Genomic DNA, 18,100 nt, shown 5'->3' with positions numbered 1-18,100 from the left:
CTCCTTGTCCCCCCTTCCCTCTCTCTGTCCCCCCTCCCATCCCTTTCTCTGTCCTTTTCCCCTCTCTTCCCCCACCTCTCTCTCTGTCCCTCTCTTCCTCCCCCACCTCTCTCTCTGTCCCTCTCTTCCTCCCCCACCCCTCTCTGTCCCTCCCCCCCTTACCCCCACCCCTCGCTCTCTGTCCCTCTCCCCTCTCTTACCCCCACCCCTCTCTCTGTCACTCTCCCCCCACCCCTCTCTGTCCCTCTCCCCGCTCTTCCCCCCCACCCCTCTTTCTGTCCCTCTCTTCCCCCCACCCCTCCTCTCTGTCCCTCTCTTCCTCCCCCACCCCTCTCTGTCCCTCCCCCCTTACCCCCACCCCTCTCTCTCTCCCTCTCTTACCCCCAACCCTCTCTCTCTGTCCCTCTCCCCTCTTACCCCCACCCCTCTCTCTCTGTGTCCCTCTCCCCGTCCCTTCTCTTACCCCCAACCCTCTCCGTCACACACCCCTCTAGGCCCCCACCCTTGTCTCTGTCCCTCTCTTCCCCTCCACCCCTCTCCGTCACACACCCCTCTGTCCCTCCCCCCTCCATCTCTCTGTCCCCCCCCCCCACTGTAGAATGAAGCCCCCACCCCTGCAGAATATATGCAATGGTTGTAGCTGGTGTATCCTCCATCGGATATCGGGGCCACACTTATAAACAGTCAGAACACTCCGTATGATTCAAGTGATTTTATTACTGAAATGATACATCTCAGCCCCGCCTCTCGGGGTAATAATAACATTATAAAAATCTCTCTGGAGACCCACGGATATAATAACACTGAGTGCAGACGCAGAAAAAGGCAGCAAGTGTGAGAGCAGGACCCTGTGTGTGCGAAGACTTCCTCCTCCGATCCATGGTCCGACGGTAGGGGGCGCCACTTCCTCCTCCGATGCATGGTACGACGGTAGGGGGCGCCACTTCCTCCTCCGATCCATGGTACGACGGTAGGGGGTGCCACTTCCTCCTCCTATCCATGGTACGACGGTAGGGGGCGCCACTTCCTCCTCCTATCCATGGTACGACGGTAGGGGGCGGCTGATAGTGCTGTTTGTTGTCATAGCCAAGAGCTCCCACCTGAAGGAAAGAACAGTGAGAAGGAGGACATCATGCACCCAGTGTTAACCCTGACTCCTCCCACTTCTAATGACCCCACCCACAAACCTCTCCTACTTCTGTCTACTGACCTCTCCCACCTACAGCTCCCTCCTACTGATCTAACCCACCAACAGGCCCATCCTAATTCATCCCACTGGCTCCACCCATAGTTCCAGCTGTTGGCCCCACCCATTTCTAGATTACTCCTAGATCCAACTAATCCCACTTTAATCCTGCCTACTGGCCACCCCCACCACATCAAATTCTATATACTGACCACACCCATCTCCAGATCCCTTCTAGTTATGGTTACTGACCACATCCACACTCCTACCAACCAGCTTGTTGTGGACATTTTTATTAATGTATGTTGTCAGGCGCCCACCAGTGTCAGTTTTGTTGCAATACACTCATGTAAGGGAATTCGCACATACAGACGTTGCTGGAAGACCACTGGCTGGGGAAACCTTCCCATGGACACGGCGGATCTGTTTGCTCTTTTAAGGTTATTTATACCTCACCAAGGGACTGGCCACTCCATGGCGACCGCATCTAAACTCTTAAGTAAGCAGATCTGTGTACGTGGGAACTATAGTATAACCATACAAAATTATGGCCCACTGAGCCATGATGGAGTACGGCTCCCGTCATTGGTAGCAGTGGGAATGTGCGCACAATCGTGTTCGGAGCCATGTGCTCGCCGCACCACCGCTTGCACACACCACTACTGCATTTCTATTTGAATATATACGTGTGTGTGATTGGTTCTTTTGAATGAATACAAGTGTCTGATTGGCCGATTCTAAAGTCAGCAGCCTCTTATCTTTTTTATAGAATAAAAAAAAAATGGTGTTGCGCTCCTAAATACTCAATCTATATCTTAAAAAGGTGTCAAAGATATAATAGTGTAAATGGTGTAAAAAACAAAGTGCAAACGTGCTTAATAAATCTAAAATAATGATCTCAAGAAAAAAAATAGAACAAAGTGCATCTGTGCATAGCATATCAAAATATTAGAATAAGACTTGAAGGTAATATACAAGTAATTCAAATATCAGCGGCAATAGTGCTGTGATAAAACATAGAATATAAAGTGGTAAAGTGCATACAGCAAAAAAAATATAAAAAAAAAAAAAAAAAAAAAAAAAAAAAACCGATTGGGTTTAATCAGAGTGACCCATAGATAGTCCAATCGTGAGTAATATGGTGAAATATCACAACCAAGTAAGATAGTGCAGTTGTGTGTTCACAGTGCCAAACCAACTCTCGTGGTTCAGGCGATTTTCACGTGTTAGTGCCGCCACACCAGGTAATTACCTCACTGCTGTAAGGTATACAGCGAGATAGCCTTTAACCACTTGCTTACTGGCCACTTAAACCCCCCTCCTGCCCAGACCAATTTTCAGCTTTCAGCGCTGATGCACTTTGAATGACATTTACGCGGTCATACAACACTGTACCCAAATGGAATTTTTATCATTTTTTTCCCCCACAAATAGAGAAAAAATAGAATAAATAGAATAGAATAGAATAAAAAAAAAATATCATGTTTAATAGTTTGTTATAAAATTTTGCAAGCATGTCATTATTTCTCCTTCATTGAAGTGCACTGATGAGGCGGCACTGGTGGGCACTGATGGGCGGCACAGATAAGGCGGCACGGATGGGCACAGATAAGGCGGCACGGATGGGCACAGATAAGGCGGCACTGAGGTGCAGCAATGTTGTTGAGGCAGATTGTGGGCACTGATAGGTGGCACTGTGGGTACTGATGTATGGCACTGCTGGGTGGCACTTTATTAATGCTCTGGGGGTTACTGGCAGGGGGCAGGTGGGTGCTGATACACTGGCTGTGATTGGGACTGATGTCCCGATCACGGCCGCGGGTGATCGGCTTTTTTTTCCTCTCCTCGCGCTGTCAGCTGGAGGAGGAAAAATAGCCGATTACCGGCTCTGTTTTGTCACATGATCAGCGGTCATTGGCTGACAGCTGATCACGTGATAAGGGGTCGGGATCGACCCCTTGCTCGGATCGGTGATCAGGCGAGTCTCATTGACTCGCCAATCACAGAGCGCGCCCCTCAGGGGGCACGCTGGCCGCTCGTGCACGGGACGATGTCAATAGACGTAGTCCCGGCAAAGGAGGTCCGCGCTGCAGCCGTCATTCGGCTATAGCGCGGGTCTCAAGAGGTTAATAAGGAATACTTGAATTCGGGAGATAGATGGGGAGGGGGACTTCACACTTCTCTAGCGTCACCGTCATCCATCAAATTCCTCCCTGGATACTATCAGCATCTACACAAGGAAGAGAGTCCACCATAGTGTAGTAGATTAAAATAATATCGATTTTATTAAACAAATAGCAAACTACTCCCAGAGGTAGAGAAGGACACCTTCTTATAGATATAGATTGGAGTATTTAGTAGCTGCCGAGTTTTATTTAGAAGAAAACACCATTTTTTATTCTATTCATATCTAAATGAGAGAAACTCCTCCTATTGGAATAGAACTGCGCCTTTCACTTCCTATATATGGCGCAGGAGCCCCCCGTATATACTATATATACAGCCTCTTATTATCCATGTGTTTAGTAGAAATAAAAGTCACTTGGCCATTTTGCTCAGGATATACTGAGGCCAAGCTGATGGAGAGACAGAAGGGGGCGCTTTCCCCGAATTAGAGAAGAGATTTCTGTGCTTTTAAGAGCAAAGAAATTACATTTTCCCTGACACAGCTCCACCCACCTCTTTAACCCCGCCTACATTTCCATAGCATCTACGTTCTGTTCGTCTCCACCCACATCTACTTCCTAAACCCTCCTAGTTTCACCAAGTGAACCCGCCCACATCCACCTCCAAACCCCACCCACTGCCACCTCCAAACCCCACCCACCTCCAAACCCCTTTGTGATTCAGCAGCTACCCTCGCCCATCTTCAAACTCCTCCCACCTGATGTCATGAGGCAGACATGATTGGTCCAGATTGTGATGTAACACGGCCAGCTTACAGAGCGTCTTCAGACTGGGATCTGCAAGAGAGAAATAGTCACCAGACCCCCCCCCATAGAGATCACAAGAGGGCCCCCCCCCCGATCCTTCCATAGAGATCACAAGAGGCCCCCCCCCCCCCCGATTCTTCCATAGAGATCACAAGTGCCCCCCCCGATCCTTCCATAGAGATCACAAGAGCCCCCCCCCCCCGATTCTTCCATAGAGATCACAAGAGCCCCCCCCCCCCCCCGATTCTTCCATAGAGATCACAAGAGCCCCCCCCCTCCCCGATCCTTCCATAGAGATCACAAGAGCCCCCCCCCCTCCCCGATCCTTCCATAGAGATCACAAGAGCCCCCCCCCCCCGATCCTTCCATAGAGATCACAAGAGCCCCCCCCCCCCCCCCCCCCCGATCCTTCCATAGAGATCCACAAGAGACCCCCCCCCCCAATCCTTCCATAGAGATCACAAGAGACCCCCCCCCCCAATCCTTCCATAGAGATCACAAGAGACCCCCCCCCCCCAATCCTTCCATAGAGATCACAAGAGACCCCCCCCCCCCCATCCTTCCATAGAGATCACAAGAGACCCCCCCCCCCCCATCCTTCCATAGAGATCACAAGAGACCCCCCCCCCCAATCCTTCCATAGAGATCACAGACCCCCCCCTCCCCCATCCTTCCATAGAGATCACAGACCCCCCCCCCCTCCCCCATCCTTCCATAGAGATCACAGACCCCCCCCCCCCCCACACCATACATAGGGATCAGCAGAAGGACAGACCGGGGGAGGGTCTCTGTCTACTTACTGAAGTCCAGGATGTATAGATCGGAATGATCCGTCAGGTTGAACTCATCATGAGGATCCTGATCCTGGGAGGGGCTGAAGAAATGACAGAATCATCATCTGTGCTCCTGCCAATCACATCTCTTGCTGTTACCACAACAACCTGGCCAATCCCTCCTCACCAACTGTCACACCCATAATTCATCCTCCTCCCCCCGTCCCACCCATCATCCACGCTCCTCCTTCCCGCCCCCCCCCAGTCCCACCCATCATCCACGCTCCCCTCCCCCCTCCCCCCGTCCCACCCATCATCCACGCTCCTCCTTCCCGCCCCCCCCCAGTCCCACCCATCATCCACGCTCCCCCTCCCCCCCCCCCAGTCCCACCCATCATCCACGCTCCCCTCCCCCCCCCAGTCCCACCCATCATCCACGCTCCCCTCCCCCCCCCAGTCCCACCCATCATCCACGCTCCCCCCCCAGTCCCACCCATCATCCACGCTCCCCCCCAGTCCCACCCATCATCCACGCTCCCCCCCCCAGTCCCACCCATCATCCACGCTCCCCTCCCCCCCCCCCCCAGTCCCACCCATCATCCACTCCTCCTCCCCCCGTCCCACCCATCATCCACACTCCTGCCCCACACCCCTGATCTGCATTTGCTCCCTCCTTAGTGTAGCAAATGGTGATATAGATCTCTGAATCTTCTTACCTGGTGCCTCCAAAAAGCAGGATTTTGTCACCCACAATGCAACAGCACTGCCTGCGCCGAGCGCACGGACCTTTTCCCTGGACATCCACTCGCTGCCAGCGACCTGAATCTGCAACACAAAGACGTGCTCAGAACCTGCCCCTCCCACAACCCGTGACCGCCCCTCCCAACGTCCCACCCACAACCCGTGACCGCCCCTCCCAAAACCCTAAGATGACTGTAGGAGATTTAAAAATTAACAAAAAAATGATGAATACACACAATATATAATTTTTTTTTAGAAGAAGAAGAAGAAGAAGAAGAAGAAAAGAAGAAGAAGAAGAAGAAGAAGAAGAAGAAGAAGAAGAAGAAGAAGAAGAAGAAGAAGAAGAAGAAGAAGAAGAAGAAGAAGAAGAAGAAGAAGAAGAAGAAGAAGAAGAAGAAGAAGAAGAAGAAGAAGAAGAAGAAGAAGAAGAAGAAGAAGAAGAAGAAGAAGAAGAAGAAGAAGAAGAAGAAGAAGAAGAAGAAGAAGAAGAAGAAGAAGAAGAAGAAGAAGAAGAAGAAGAAGAAGAAGAAGACGACATGATGCTAGGGATGGGTCGAAGAAGAAGAAGAAGAAGAAGACGACGACATGATGCTAGGGATGGGTCGAAGAAGAAGAAGAAGAAGACGACGACATGATGCTAGGGATGGGTCGAAGAAGAAGAAGAAGAAGACGACGACATGATGCTAGGGATGGGTCGAAGAAGAAGAAGAAGAAGACGACGACATGATGCTAGGGATGGGTCGAAGAAGAAGAAGAAGAAGAAGACGACGACGACATGATGCTAGGGATGGGTCGAAGAAGAAGAAGAAGAAGAAGACGACGACGACATGATGCTAGGGATGGGTCGAAGAAGAAGAAGAAGAAGAAGACGACGACGACATGATGCTAGGGATGGGTCGAAGAAGAAGAAGAAGAAGAAGACGACGACGACATGATGCTAGGGATGGGTCGAAGAAGAAGAAGAAGAAGAAGACGACGACGACATGATGCTAGGGATGGGTCGAAGAAGAAGAAGAAGAAGAAGACGACGACGACATGATGCTAGGGATGGGTCGAAGAGAAGAAGAAGAAGAAGAAGACGACGACGACGACATGATGCTAGGGATGGGTCGAAGAAGAAGAAGAAGAAGAAGACGACAACGACATGATGCTAGGGATGGGTCGAAGAAGAAGAAGAAGAAGAAGACGACGACGACATGATGCTAGGGATGGGTCGAAGAAGAAGAAGAAGAAGAAGACGACGACATGATGCTAGGGATGGGTCGAAGAAGAAGAAGAAGAAGACGACGACGACATGATGCTAGGGATGGGTCGAAGAAGAAGAAGAAGAAGACGACGACATGATGCTAGGGATGGGTCCAAGAAGAAGACGAAGAAGAAGACGAAGACGACATGATGCTAGGGATGGGTCCCGGAAGGGCGATATCTCCCTGCTATTTGGGCTGTGGTCCCTTTAAGGGGGACAATCTGAATGCAGTTGTCACCTATTACAGGGTGTGGGGAGGGGGGGTGCCCAGGTGCGGGTTTGGAAAGGGGTAAGTAGACTTGGATTGCCCCGGATTATCTGGAAGGCTCCGATTCCAGAAATGCCCCCTCGCCCCGCCCCGCCCTCCAGTCACATCTCACATATACAGTGGTGAGGATCTCACACTTACCTGGGGAGTATTTCCACAGATCCTGGAAGTGACGGTTCAGTCTGGCGTTATATCCGCCGAACACATACAGCTCGCCCTGATAGGAGACTGAAATAAAGACAACCCGAGGGTACAACCCAGAGGGAATACAGAGAAGGTCCGCCTACATCACCCGCAACTGCCCACCCGCCATCAACATCACCTGCAACTGCCTACTCACCATCACCCACCATCATCTGCCCCCCTACATCACCCGCCATCAACATCTGCCCACCTACATCTCCCGCAACTGCCCACCCGCCATCAACATCTGCCCGCCTACATCACCCGCCATCAACATCTGCAGCAACTGCCCACCCACCATCAACATCTGCCCACCTACATCACCTGCAACTGCCTACCCACCATCACCCGCCATCATCTGTCCCCCCTACATCACCCGCCATCAACATCTGCCCACCTACATCACCCGCAACTGCCCACCCGCCATCAACATCTGCAGCAACTGCCCACCCGCCATCAACATCTGCCCACCCGCCATCAACATCTGCCCGCCTACATCACCTGCAACTGCCCGCCATCAACATCTGCCCACCTACATCACCCGCAACTGCCCACCCACCATCAACATCTGCCCGCCTACATCACCCGCAACTGCCCACCCGCCATCAACATCTGCAGCAACTGCCCACCCGTCATCAACATCTGCCCACCCGCCATCAACATCTGCCCGCCTACATCACCTGCAACTGCCTACCCACCATCACCCGCCATCAACATCTGCCCACCTACATCACCCGCAACTGCCCACCCGCCATCAACATCTGCAGCAACTGCCCACCCGCCATCAACATCTGCAGCAACTGCCCACCCGCCATCAACATCTGCAGCAACTGCCCACCCGCCATCAACATCTGCCCACCCGCCATCAACATCTGCCCGCCTACATCACCTGCCCGCCATCAACATCTGCCCACCTACATCACCCGCAACTGCCCACCCACCATCAACATCTGGCGCCTACATCACCTGCAACTGCCCGCCATCAACATCTGCCCACCTACATCACCCGCAACTGCCCACCCACCATCAACATCTGCCCGCCTACATCACCCGCAACTGCCCGCCATCAACATCTGCCCGCCTACATCACCCGCAACTGCCCACCCGCCATCAACATCTGCAGCAACTGCCCACCCGCCATCAACATCTGCCCACCCGCCATCAACATCTGCCCGCCTACATCACCTGCAACTGCCCGCCATCAACATCTGCCCACCTACATCACCCGCAACTGCCCACCCACCATCAACATCTGCCCGCCTACATCACCCGCAACTGCCCACCCGCCATCAACATCTGCAGCAACTGCCCACCCGCCATCAACATCTGCCCACCCGCCATCAACATCTGCCCGCCATCAACATCTGCCCACCTACATCACCCGCAACTGCCCACCCACCATCAACATCTGCCCGCCTACATCACCCGCAACTGCCCACCCGCCATCAACATCTGCAGCAACTGCCCACCCGCCATCAACATCTGCCCACCCGCCATCAACATCTGCCCGCCTACATCACCTGCAACTGCCTACCCACCATCATCTGCCCCCCCTACATCACCCGCCATCAACATCTGCCCACCTACATCACCCGCAACTGCCCACCCGCCATCAACATCTGCAGCAACTGCCCACCCGCCATCAACATCTGCCCACCCGCCATCAACATCTGCCCGCCTACATCACCTGCCCGCCATCAACATCTGCCCACCTACATCACCCGCAACTGCCCACCCACCATCAACATCTGGCGCCTACATCACCTGCAACTGCCCGCCATCAACATCTGCCCACCTACATCACCCGCAACTGCCCACCCGCCATCAACATCTGCAGCAACTGCCCACCCGCCATCAACATCACCTGCAACTGCCTACCCACCATCACCTGCCCCCCTACATCACCCGCCATCAACATCTGCCCGCCTACATCACCCGCCATCAACATCTGCAGCAACTGCCCACCCACCATCAACATCTGCCCACCTACATCACCTTCAACTGCCTACCCACCATCACCCGCCATCATCTGCCCCCCCTACATCACCCGCCATCAACATCTGCCCACCTACATTACCCGCAACTGCCCACCCGCCATCAACATCTGCAGCAACTGCCCACCCGCCATCAACATCTGCCCACCCGCCATCAACATCTGCCCGCCTACATCACCTGCAACTGCCCGCCATCAACATCTGCCCACCTACATCACCCGCAACTGCCCACCCACCATCAACATCTGCCCGCCTACATCACCCGCAACTGCCCACCCGCCATCAACATCTGCAGCAACTGCCCACCCGCCATCAACATCTGCCCGCCTACATCACCTGCAACTGCCCGCCATCAACATCTGCCCACCTACATCACCCGCAACTGCCCACCCACCATCAACATCTGCCCACCTACATCACCCGCAACTGCCCACCCACCATTAACATCTGCCCGCCTACATTACCCGCAACTGCCCACCCGCCATCAACATCTGCCGCCTACATCACCCGCAACTGCCCGCCATCAACATCTGCCCGCCATCAACATCTGCCCACCTACATCACCCGCAACTGCCCACCCGCCATCAACATCTGCCGCCTACATCACCCGCCATCAACATCTGCCCACCTACATCACCTGCAACTGCCTACCCACCATCACCCGCAACTGCCCGCCATCATCTGCCCGCCTACATCACCCGCCACTGCCCACCCGCCATGAACATCTGCCGCCTACATCACCCGCAACTGCCCGCCATCAACATCTGCCCGCCTACATCACCCGCCATCAACATCTGCAACTGCCCACCCGCCATCAACATCTGCCGCCTACATCACCCGCAACTGCCCGCCATCAACATCACCCGCAACCAACATCTGCCGCCTACATCACCCGCCATCAACATCTGCCAGCCTACATTAACCTTTATTTCCCTACACCTGCCCACCTACATCTCATACCCAGAACTACAATCCCCTCCTAGGAGGCACACTCACAGGCTGAATGGCTCCTCCTGCCTTCGGGGGGCGCTGTGGACTGAGCCGCCTCCAGCCAGCTCTCGATCATCATGTCGAACACTCGGATGCGGTTGCAGTAGATCTCATTATTGGAATGGAACGGTCCGGAGCGATCTGCACGGCCGCCAAATACGTACATCTTGTGACCAATCACAGTGGCCGAGTGGAAATCTCTCCAGCGAGCCGGGGCGCCCTACAGACAGGCCAACCAATCAGAACACCACATTTCTCTTCAACTCCGGTAAGAATGCTGGGTAGGCTCCGCCCCCTTATACTCACTTTGGCCTTCACCAACGCCCAACTCATGGATTTGGTGTCCAGTTTATGAATATCATTGGAGAAGCAGTCAGCCTGAGGGAGAGAAGATGGACAGCGATCACCACACAGAGATCATACCTACCTACAGCACCGTGCCCCCCCCCCCCCCCCAATACCTACCTACAGCACCGTGCCCCCCCCCCCCCCCCAATACCTGCCTACAGCACCGTGTCCCCACCATAGTCCCTCTAACCTACCTACAGCACCGCTGTAACTGCCACTGCCATGTCCCCCCCCCCATAGTGCCCATACCTACCTACAGTGCCGTGTCCCCCGCCATACCTACAGCACCATGTCCCCCCCCCCATACCTACAGCGCCACGTCCCCCACCATAGTGCCCACACCTACCTACAGTGCCGCGTCCCCACCATAATCCCTCATACCTACCTACAGCGTCGCGTCCCCACCATAGTCCCATACCTACCTACAGCGCCGCGTGCCCACCATAGTTCCATACCTACCTACAGCGCTGTGCCCTCCCACACCTACCTACAGCGCCGTGTCCCCACACCTACCTACAGCGCCGTGTCCCCACCATAGTCCCTCTAACCTACCTACAGCACCGTGTCCCCCCCATACCTACCTACAGAGCCGTGTCCCCCACCATAGTGCCCATACCTACCTACAGCGCCGTGTCCCCCACCCCACACCTACAGCACCGTGTCCCCCACACCTACCTACAGCGCCGCGTCCCCACCGTAATCCCCCACATCTACCTACAGCGCCGCGTCCCCACCGTAGTCCCCCACATCTACCTACAGCGCCGCGTCCCCACCGTAGTCCCCCACATCTACCTACAGCGCCGCGTCCCCACCGTAGTCCCCCACATCTACCTACAGCGCCGCGTCCCCACCGTAGTCCCCCACACCTACCTACAGCGCCGCGTCCCCACCGTAGTCCCCCACACCTACCTACAGCGCCGCGTCCCCACCGTAGTCCCCCACACCTACCTACAGCGCCGCGTCCCCACCATAGTCCCCCACACCTACCTACAGCGCCGCGTCCCCACCATAGTCCCCCATACCTACCTACAGCGCAGTGTCCCCCACACCTACCTACAGCGCAGTGTCCCCATCATAGTCCCTCATACCTACAGCAGTGTCCCCCCATAATCCCTCATACCTACAGCGCCGCATCCCCCCCATAGTCCCCCACACCTACCAACAGCGCCGCGTCCCCACCATAGTCCCCCATACCTACCTACAGCGCAGTGTCCCCACCATAGTCCCTCATACTTACAGCAGTGTCCCCACACCTACCTACAGCACCGTGTCCCCCCATAATCCCTCATACCTACAGCACCATGTCCCCACCATAGTCCCCCATACCTACAGCAACATGTCCCCACCATAGTCCCTCTAACCTACCTACAGCACCGTGTCCCATCCCCCCATACCTACAGCACCGTGTCCCCACCATAGTCCCTCATATCTACAGCACCATGTCCCCACCATAGTCCCTCATACCTACAGCACCATGTCCCCACACCTACCTACAGTGCCATGTCCCCATCATAGTGCCAACACCTAGCTACAGCACCGTGTCCCCCACCATAGTTCCCCCACACCTACCTACAGCGCTGCGTCCCCACCATAGTCCCTCATATTTACAGTACCGTGTCCCCACACCTACCTACAGCACCGTGTCCCCCCCCCCCCATAAACTCTCATACCTACAGCGCCGTGTCCCCACCATAGTCCCCCATACCTACAGCATACTGGAGCATCATGTCCTCTATACAGAATACCGGAGCACCTTGTCCCACCATAGTCCCCTATATAGGAGCATCTTGTGCCCAATGCTAATCTATAAGAAGAGGGGTTTATTTTCCCACCAGACGCTTCCTATACTAATTCCCCAGTATGGGGACCATGTGCCCCCCATACAAATCTACACAGGGACTGTGGTGCTCAGTACTGAATCCCCGTCTTCTCACCAGCTGCTCGTATCCTCCAAAGACATACATGGTTCTCTCCAGGACACAGGCGGAGTGCCCATCCCGAGCTCCGGGAATCTGGCCCGTCACACGTGGCGTTGTCCATTGCTCGGTGCCTGCAATCACAAGCCCGCTGGTTAGTAAGGAGGCAGCGGGGGATGGGAGACACACATGGAATAGGTGGTACCTGTGTGGAAAACGTAGAGGACATTACAAGCCCCCTCTGTGTCATTGCGGCCACCCCAGATGTAGATGATGTCATCGATGAGCACAGCAGTGTGGCCGTACCTCATGTAGGGAACCTTAGACTGACCTCCAATGACAGGAGGCAATTTTCTCCAACGTAGGGACACTGCAAGGAAAGGAGATATCAGAGGCTTGTCTGGTCACCGGAGGAGGAACCACGGCACACATACCGGTATTGAAGACGTGGACATCGATCTGCCTCAGAGTCTCATAGTCCTCTTCAGAACAGTAACCCCCAAAGGAAAACACTCGATGTCCCACTGCTACAGCCGCATGATTCACCCGCCGAGGACCCCCCTCCAAGTGCACCGTCCAGCGAGGCATCCCCCCACCGCATAACGAAGCAAGGTGAGGGGCCGAAGTGTCAGCACCCCACAGCCTGAAGAGAGACGGAAAAACCGGGACTGAGAACGTACTCCACCACCCAATGCCCACCACCCTTCTCCACCAACCCCCACCCGACCCACCAACCAACCTTCACCACCCACCAACCTTCACCACCCGACCCACCAACCCCCACACCAACCTTCTCCACCCGACCCACCAACCAACCTTCACCACCCACACCAACCTTCTCCACCACCCGACCCACCAACCTTCTTCTCCACCACCCAATCCACCAATCCCCACCAACTTTCTTCTCCACCACCCAAACCCACCAACCTTCTCCACCAACCCCCACCCGACCCACCAACCAACCCCCACACCAACCTTCACCACCCGACCCACCAACCAACCTTCACCACCCTTCACCACCCGACCCACCAATCCCCACACCAACCTTCTCCACCACCCGACCCACCAACCTTCTCCACCACCCGACCCACCAACCCTCACACCAACCAACCCCCACACCAACCTTCTCCACCACCCGACCCACCAACCCACCTTCACCACCCACCAACCTTCTCCACCACCCGACCCACCAATCCCCACACCAACCTTCTCCACCACCCGACCCACCAATCCCCACCAACTTTCTTCTCCACCACCCAAACCCACCAACCTTCTTCTCCACCACCCAAACCCACCAACCTTCTTCTCCACCACCCAATGCCCACCACCCTTCTCCACCAACCCCCACCAGACCCACCAAGCCCCACACCAACCTTCACCACCCGACCCACCAACCCCCACACCAACCTTCACCACCCGACCCACCAATCCCCACACCAACCTTCTCCACCACCCAACCCACCAATCCCCACACCAACCTTCTCCACCACCCGACCCACCAATCCCCACCAACTTTCTTCTCCACCACCCAAACCCACCAACCTTCTTCCCCACCACCCAAACCCACCACCCTTCACCACCCACAAACCTTCTTCTCCACCACCCAAACCCACCAACCTTCTCCACCAACCCCCACCCGACCCACCAACCAACCCCCACACCAACCTTCACCACCCGACCCACCAACCAACCTTCACCACCCTTCACCACCCGACCCACCAATCCCCACACCAACCTTCTCCACCACCCGACCCACCAATCCCCACACCAACCTTCTCCACCACCCGACCCACCAATCCCCACCAACTTTCTTCTCCACCACCCAAACCCACCAACCTTCTTCCCCACCACCCAAACCCACCACCCTTCACCACCCACAAACCTTCTTCTCCACCACCCAAACCCACCAACCTTCTCCACCAACCCCCACCCGACCCACCAACCAACCCCCACACCAACCTTCACCACCCGACCCACCAACCAACCTTCACCACCCTTCACCACCCGACCCACCAATCCCCACACCAACCTTCTCCACCACCCGACCCACCAACCTTCTCCACCACCCGACCCACCAACCCTCACACCAACCAACCCCCACACCAACCTTCTCCACCACCCGACCCACCAACCCACCTTCACCACCCACCAACCTTCTCCACCACCCGACCCACCAATCCCCACACCAACCTTCTCCACCACCCGACCCACCAATCCCCACCAACTTTCTTCTCCACCACCCAAACCCACCAACCTTCTTCTCCACCACCCAAACCCACCAACCTTCTTCTCCACCACCCAATGCCCACCACCCTTCTCCACCAACCCCCACCAGACCCACCAAGCCCCACACCAACCTTCACCACCCGACCCACCAACCCCCACACCAACCTTCACCACCCGACCCACCAATCCCCACACCAACCTTCTCCACCACCCAACCCACCAATCCCCACACCAACCTTCTCCACCACCCGACCCACCAATCCCCACCAACTTTCTTCTCCACCACCCAAACCCACCAACCTTCTTCCCCACCACCCAAACCCACCACCCTTCACCACCCACAAACCTTCTTCTCCACCACCCAAACCCACCAACCTTCTCCTCCACCACCCGACCCACCAATCCCCACACCAACCTTCTCCACCACCCGACCCACCAATCCCCACACCAACCTTCTCCACCACCCAAACCCACCAACCTTCTTCTCCACCACCCAAACCCACCAACCTTCTTCTCCACCACCCAATGCCCACCACCCTTCTCCACCAACCCCCACCCGACCCACCAAGCCCCACACCAACCTTCACCACCCGACCCACCAATCCCCATGCCAACCAACCCCCACACCAACCTTCTCCACCACCCGACCCACCAACCTTCTTCTCCACCACCCAAACCCACCAACCTTCTTCTCCACCACCCTTCACCACCCACAAACCTTCTTCTCCACCACCCTTTACCACCCACAAACCTTCTTCTCCACCACCCAAACCCACCAACCTTCTCCTCCACCACCCGACCCACCAACCCCCACACCAACCTTCTCCACCACCCGACCCACCAACCCCCACACCAACCTTCTCCACCACCCGACCCACCAACCCCCACACCAACCTTCTCCACCACCCGACCCACCAACCTTCTTCTCCACCACCCAAACCCACCAACCTTCTTCTCCACCACCCAAACCCACAAACCTTCTTCTCCACCACCCAAACCCACAAACCTTCTTCTCCACCACCCTTCACCACCCACAAACCTTCTTCTCCACCACCCTTCACCACCCACAAACCTTCTTCTCCACCACCCTTCACCACCCACCAACCTTCTCCTCCACCACCCGACCCACCAACCCCCACACCAACCTTCTCCACCACCCAACCCACCAATCCCCACACCAACCTTCTCCACCACCCGACCCACCAACCTTCTCCACCACCCGACCCACCAACCTTCTTCTCCACCACCCACCAACCTTCTTCTCCACCACCCGACCCACCAACCCCCACACCAACCTTCTCCACCACCCGACCCACCAACCCCCACACCAACCTTCTCCACCACCCGACCCACCAACCTTCTTCTCCACCACCCAAACCCACCAACCTTCTTCTCCACCACCCTTCACCACCCACAAACCTTCTTCTCCACCACCCTTCACCACCCACAAACCTTCTCCACCACCCAAACCCACCAACCTTCTTCTCCACCACCCTTCACCACCCACAAACCTTCTTCTCCACCACCCGACCCACCAACCCCCACACCAACCTTCTCCACCACCCGACCCACCAACCCTCACACCAACCAACCCCCACACCAACCTTCTCCACCACCCGACCCACCAACCCACCTTCACCACCCACCAACCTTCTCCACCACCCGACCCACCAATCCCCACACCAACCTTCTCCACCACCCGACCCACCAATCCCCACCAACTTTCTTCTCCACCACCCAAACCCACCAACCTTCTTCTCCACCACCCAAACCCACCAACCTTCTTCTCCACCACCCAATGCCCACCACCCTTCTCCACCAACCCCCACCAGACCCACCAAGCCCCACACCAACCTTCACCACCCGACCCACCAACCCCCACACCAACCTTCACCACCCGACCCACCAATCCCCACACCAACCTTCTCCACCACCCAACCCACCAATCCCCACACCAACCTTCTCCACCACCCGACCCACCAATCCCCACCAACTTTCTTCTCCACCACCCAAACCCACCAACCTTCTTCCCCACCACCCAAACCCACCACCCTTCACCACCCACAAACCTTCTTCTCCACCACCCAAACCCACCAACCTTCTCCTCCACCACCCGACCCACCAATCCCCACACCAACCTTCTCCACCACCCGACCCACCAATCCCCACACCAACCTTCTCCACCACCCAAACCCACCAACCTTCTTCTCCACCACCCAAACCCACCAACCTTCTTCTCCACCACCCAATGCCCACCACCCTTCTCCACCAACCCCCACCCGACCCACCAAGCCCCACACCAACCTTCACCACCCGACCCACCAATCCCCATGCCAACCAACCCCCACACCAACCTTCTCCACCACCCGACCCACCAACCTTCTTCTCCACCACCCAAACCCACCAACCTTCTTCTCCACCACCCTTCACCACCCACAAACCTTCTTCTCCACCACCCTTTACCACCCACAAACCTTCTTCTCCACCACCCAAACCCACCAACCTTCTTCTCCACCACCCTTCACCACCCACAAACCTTCTCCACCACCCGACCCACCAACCCCCACACCAACCTTCTCCACCACCCGACCCACCAACCTTCTTCTCCACCACCCAAACCCACCAACCTTCACCACCCACAAACCTTCTTCTCCACCACCCTTCACCACCCACAAACCTTCACCACCCACAAACCTTCTCCACCACCCAAACCCACCAACCTTCTTCTCCACCACCCACAAACCTTCTCCACCACCCAAACCCACCAACCTTCTTCTCCACCACCCTTCACCACCCACAAACCTTCTTCTCCACCACCCAAACCCACCAACCTTCTTCTCCACCACCCTTCACCACCCACAAACCTTCTTCTCCACCACCCAAACCCACCAACCTTCTTCTCCACCACCCACAAACCTTCTTCTCCACCACCCTTCACCACCCACCAACCTTCTCCTCCACCACCCGACCCACCAATCCCCACCAACCTTCTCCACCACCCACCAACCCCCCCCAACCTTCACCACCCGACCCATCAATCGCCACCAACCTTCACCACCCGAACCCACCAACCTTCTCCACCACCCGACCCATCAATCCAGGCGGGGGAGGAGAATAGCGAATACATGATAGCAAGTACAGATACATATAGGGGGGAGTTTGAGGACGGACTCACCTTCCCCTCCCGACTTCTCCTCTCTATTATATCCGCCAACCACCACCGGAAGTCTCATCTGACATCTCCAACCACCACCGGAACTTCCACTTCAAGTGCCAACCGGAACTTCCGCTTTTAT

The 18,100-nt window shown here is 55.9% G+C and overlaps 1 protein-coding gene across 2 annotated transcripts; it reads right to left on the bottom strand.

Moving 5' to 3' along the window:
- Window positions 1-697: 697 nt before the first annotated feature.
- Window positions 698-18,064, bottom strand: LOC143986925 (kelch domain-containing protein 3-like). Of its 2 annotated transcripts, none has more exons than XM_077485334.1 (11): window positions 17,980-18,064; window positions 13,013-13,221; window positions 12,784-12,948; window positions 12,597-12,712; window positions 10,621-10,692; window positions 10,321-10,534; window positions 7,289-7,375; window positions 5,609-5,717; window positions 4,920-4,993; window positions 4,014-4,149; window positions 698-1,100 (listed from the first exon to the last, which is right to left on the bottom strand). In XM_077485334.1, exons 2-10 carry the CDS (start codon window positions 13,164-13,166, stop codon window positions 4,040-4,042), a joined length of 1,101 nt encoding a protein of 366 aa, XP_077341460.1. In that variant the 5' UTR covers window positions 13,167-13,221; window positions 17,980-18,064; the 3' UTR covers window positions 698-1,100; window positions 4,014-4,039. The 2 variants fall into 2 exon arrangements, with proteins under 2 accessions (XP_077341460.1, XP_077341459.1); XM_077485333.1 differs by having other exon boundaries at window positions 4,071-4,149.
- Window positions 18,065-18,100: the final 36 nt, after the last annotated feature.

Source organism: Lithobates pipiens, unplaced genomic scaffold, assembly GCF_037356315.1.
Source record: "Lithobates pipiens isolate NorthernLeopardFrog02 unplaced genomic scaffold, aLitPip1_a1.2 Scaffold_18, whole genome shotgun sequence".
Classification (NCBI taxonomy): domain Eukaryota; kingdom Metazoa; phylum Chordata; class Amphibia; order Anura; family Ranidae; genus Lithobates; species Lithobates pipiens.
The sequence above is the reverse complement of the archived record's forward strand: the minus strand, read 5'-3'. Positions and strand labels throughout refer to the sequence as shown.

What these genes read in the sequence shown, in the direction of transcription:
- LOC143986925 (XM_077485333.1), bottom strand. Translation starts at nt 13,166, where the DNA reads ATGCCTCGCTGGACGGTGCACTTGGAGGGGGGTCCTCGGCGGGTGAAT. An exon ending in CCTCTACGTTTTCCACACAG is followed by an intron (nt 12,713 to 12,783) that starts GTACCACCTATT and finishes TTGTGATTGCAG; the next exon opens with GCACCGAGCAATGGACAACG. An exon ending in TCTGTGGAAATACTCCCCAG is followed by an intron (nt 5,718 to 7,288) that starts GTAAGTGTGAGA and finishes TTTGTGTTGCAG; the next exon opens with ATTCAGGTCGCTGGCAGCGA.